Genomic DNA, 2,030 nt, shown 5'->3' on the forward strand with positions numbered 1-2,030 from the left:
GGAGCAGGGGTGTGGATGAGATGATCTCCAGAGGTCCCTTCCAACCCCCCCATGCTGGGATTCTGGGATTTGTGCCATCCTCCTTTCCCCAGCAGCTGCAAAACCTCGGAGCGCAAGAGCCGCAGCAGCAAGGTGGAGGCGAGGGGCCGGGGGGCGGCCAAGGAGAAGACCCTGGAGTGTGGCCAGATCGTGTGGGGCTTGGCCTTCAGCACCTGGCCGGTGGCAGAGGCCGGGGGGACAGAGCCCGCCTGTGCCATGGGTCTTCCCTGCCTGATCCTGGCCACGGGGCTCAACGACGGGCAGATCAAGGTCTGGGAGGTGCAGACAGGTGAGTGGCCATCACCAGCAGCGGGAGCAGTCATGGCTTCAGGCTGGTGTCTGCCCCTTCCTCCTTGGAAGGAGATCCTGTCTGCATCCTTCCCCAACCACCTGTCACAAACACCAGCGCCTCTACCCTGTCCCAGGCCTGTGTTTGAGGGACACTGTCTCATTCCCCGGGGTGGGACAGCACTCAGCACGTCCCCACTCTGCAGGACATCTCCTCTTCAGCCTCTTGGGGCACCAGGATGTCGTCAGAGACTTGAGCTTCGCTCCCAATGGAAGCCCCATCCTTGTGTCAGCCTCACGGGACAAGACCTTGCGTGTCTGGGACCTGAGCAGAGATGGTAGGAGTGCGTGGGGACATCTCTGGTGCTGGGTCACCCCCAGCTGAGGCTGGGCTCTGCTGTGGGAGAGGAGGGAGAAACCCACCTGGTCGGGGAGCTGGTGGGAGAGGGTCTTCAGGGACAGTATTTGGGGCAGAGAGGGATAGTCCTGTGACATTGCAGCGTGATCCATCCCCTTCCAGGTGGGACCTGGGAGGTGCAGGAAAGGGTTGCAAGTTGCCAACGTGGGATCTGTGCAGGGGAGCCCCCAGCCCCACGTGCAGAGCAGGAGCAGGGCCCAACGCTGCCTTTCGTGCTCCCCTCTGGTGACCTGTGTGTCTGCTGTCCCCAGGGCGGCAGGTCCAGGTGCTGTCAGGCCACATGCAGTGGGTCTACTGCTGCTCCATCTCCCCAGACTGCAGCATGCTCTGCTCTGCGGCCGGAGAGAAGTCGGTGAGTCCCAGTGAGGGGTTGGGAACCATCCCATGTCCATCCTCATCCCTCTGAGTGGCCCCCGGGACAGCCCAGAGCCACCCTTGCTCCTCGGCTGTTCTGATTCTGCATGGAGGAGCTGGGATCAGAGCCCGTGTGCCTCAAACCCCAAGGGGAAGGCGTTTCTTCTCCATCCCCACCGGCTCAGCCCCTCCCTCCCGTGTCCTGCAGGCGCTGCTGTGGAGCATGAGGTCCTACACCCTGATCCGGAGGCTGGAGGGGCACCAGAGCAGCGTGGTGTCCTGTGACTTCTCCCCAGACTCTGCCCTCCTTGTCACCGCCTCCTACGACGCCTGTGTCATCATGTGGGACCCCTACACCGGGGAGCAGCTGAGGACGCTGCGGTAAGGGAGCCGGGGGGGGGTCTGTGGAGGGGGGACAGAGCGATGCCGTGGGGGCTGAGTGTAACCTTCCCTCCTTGCTGGGCACGGCCACCGCCTCTGCCCTGCCTCCTGTGGCCGCAGGGGGCTCTGACGTGCCGGTTTGGGCCCCTCCACCCGCCCTGGAGCACCGGGGAAGGGGCTGGCAGCAGCAGGGGGCTGACCCTGGGCTTGGTTGTCCCCTCCCACAGCCATGTCCCCTTGCACTCGGCGGTGGACTACAGCAGCGAGGTCCACACCAGCTCCCTGCGCTCCGTCTGCTTCTCCCCTGAGGGCCTCTACCTCGCCACGGTGGCAGATGACAGGTGAGTGAACCCCCGTGGGGACGTCCAGGGGGAAGAAGGTCCCGGGAGGACACCACCAAATCAAAGCAGGAGCTCAGGACATGGCAGTGGGGGAGGAGACCTCCCGTGCCAGGTCCCCACCGGCACCTGGCGCAAAGGGAACGGGCGGGTCGCCTGGGACGACGCGGTGGCTTGGCTGGGACAAGGGGGAGCAAGGTGAGGGCCCCGTC

At 64.8% G+C, this 2,030-nt stretch overlaps 1 protein-coding gene across 1 annotated transcript in view; it reads left to right on the forward strand.

Annotated features, from left to right (window-relative positions):
- WSB2 (WD repeat and SOCS box containing 2) overlaps nt 1–2,030 on the forward strand; it is a gene marked incomplete at its 5' end in the record, with an annotated part of 4,730 nt that overhangs the window by 1,650 nt on the left and 1,050 nt on the right. The window contains 5 exons of the mRNA XM_008936671.1: nt 96–328; nt 534–665; nt 997–1,097; nt 1,308–1,480; nt 1,708–1,821. Of these exons, the coding sequence (XP_008934919.1) occupies nt 96–328; nt 534–665; nt 997–1,097; nt 1,308–1,480; nt 1,708–1,821 (753 nt within the window). The remainder of the gene's footprint in view (nt 1–95; nt 329–533; nt 666–996; nt 1,098–1,307; nt 1,481–1,707; nt 1,822–2,030) is intronic.

Source organism: Merops nubicus, unplaced genomic scaffold, assembly GCF_000691845.1.
Source record: "Merops nubicus isolate BGI_N331 unplaced genomic scaffold, ASM69184v1 scaffold27903, whole genome shotgun sequence".
NCBI lineage: Eukaryota > Metazoa > Chordata > Aves > Coraciiformes > Meropidae > Merops > Merops nubicus.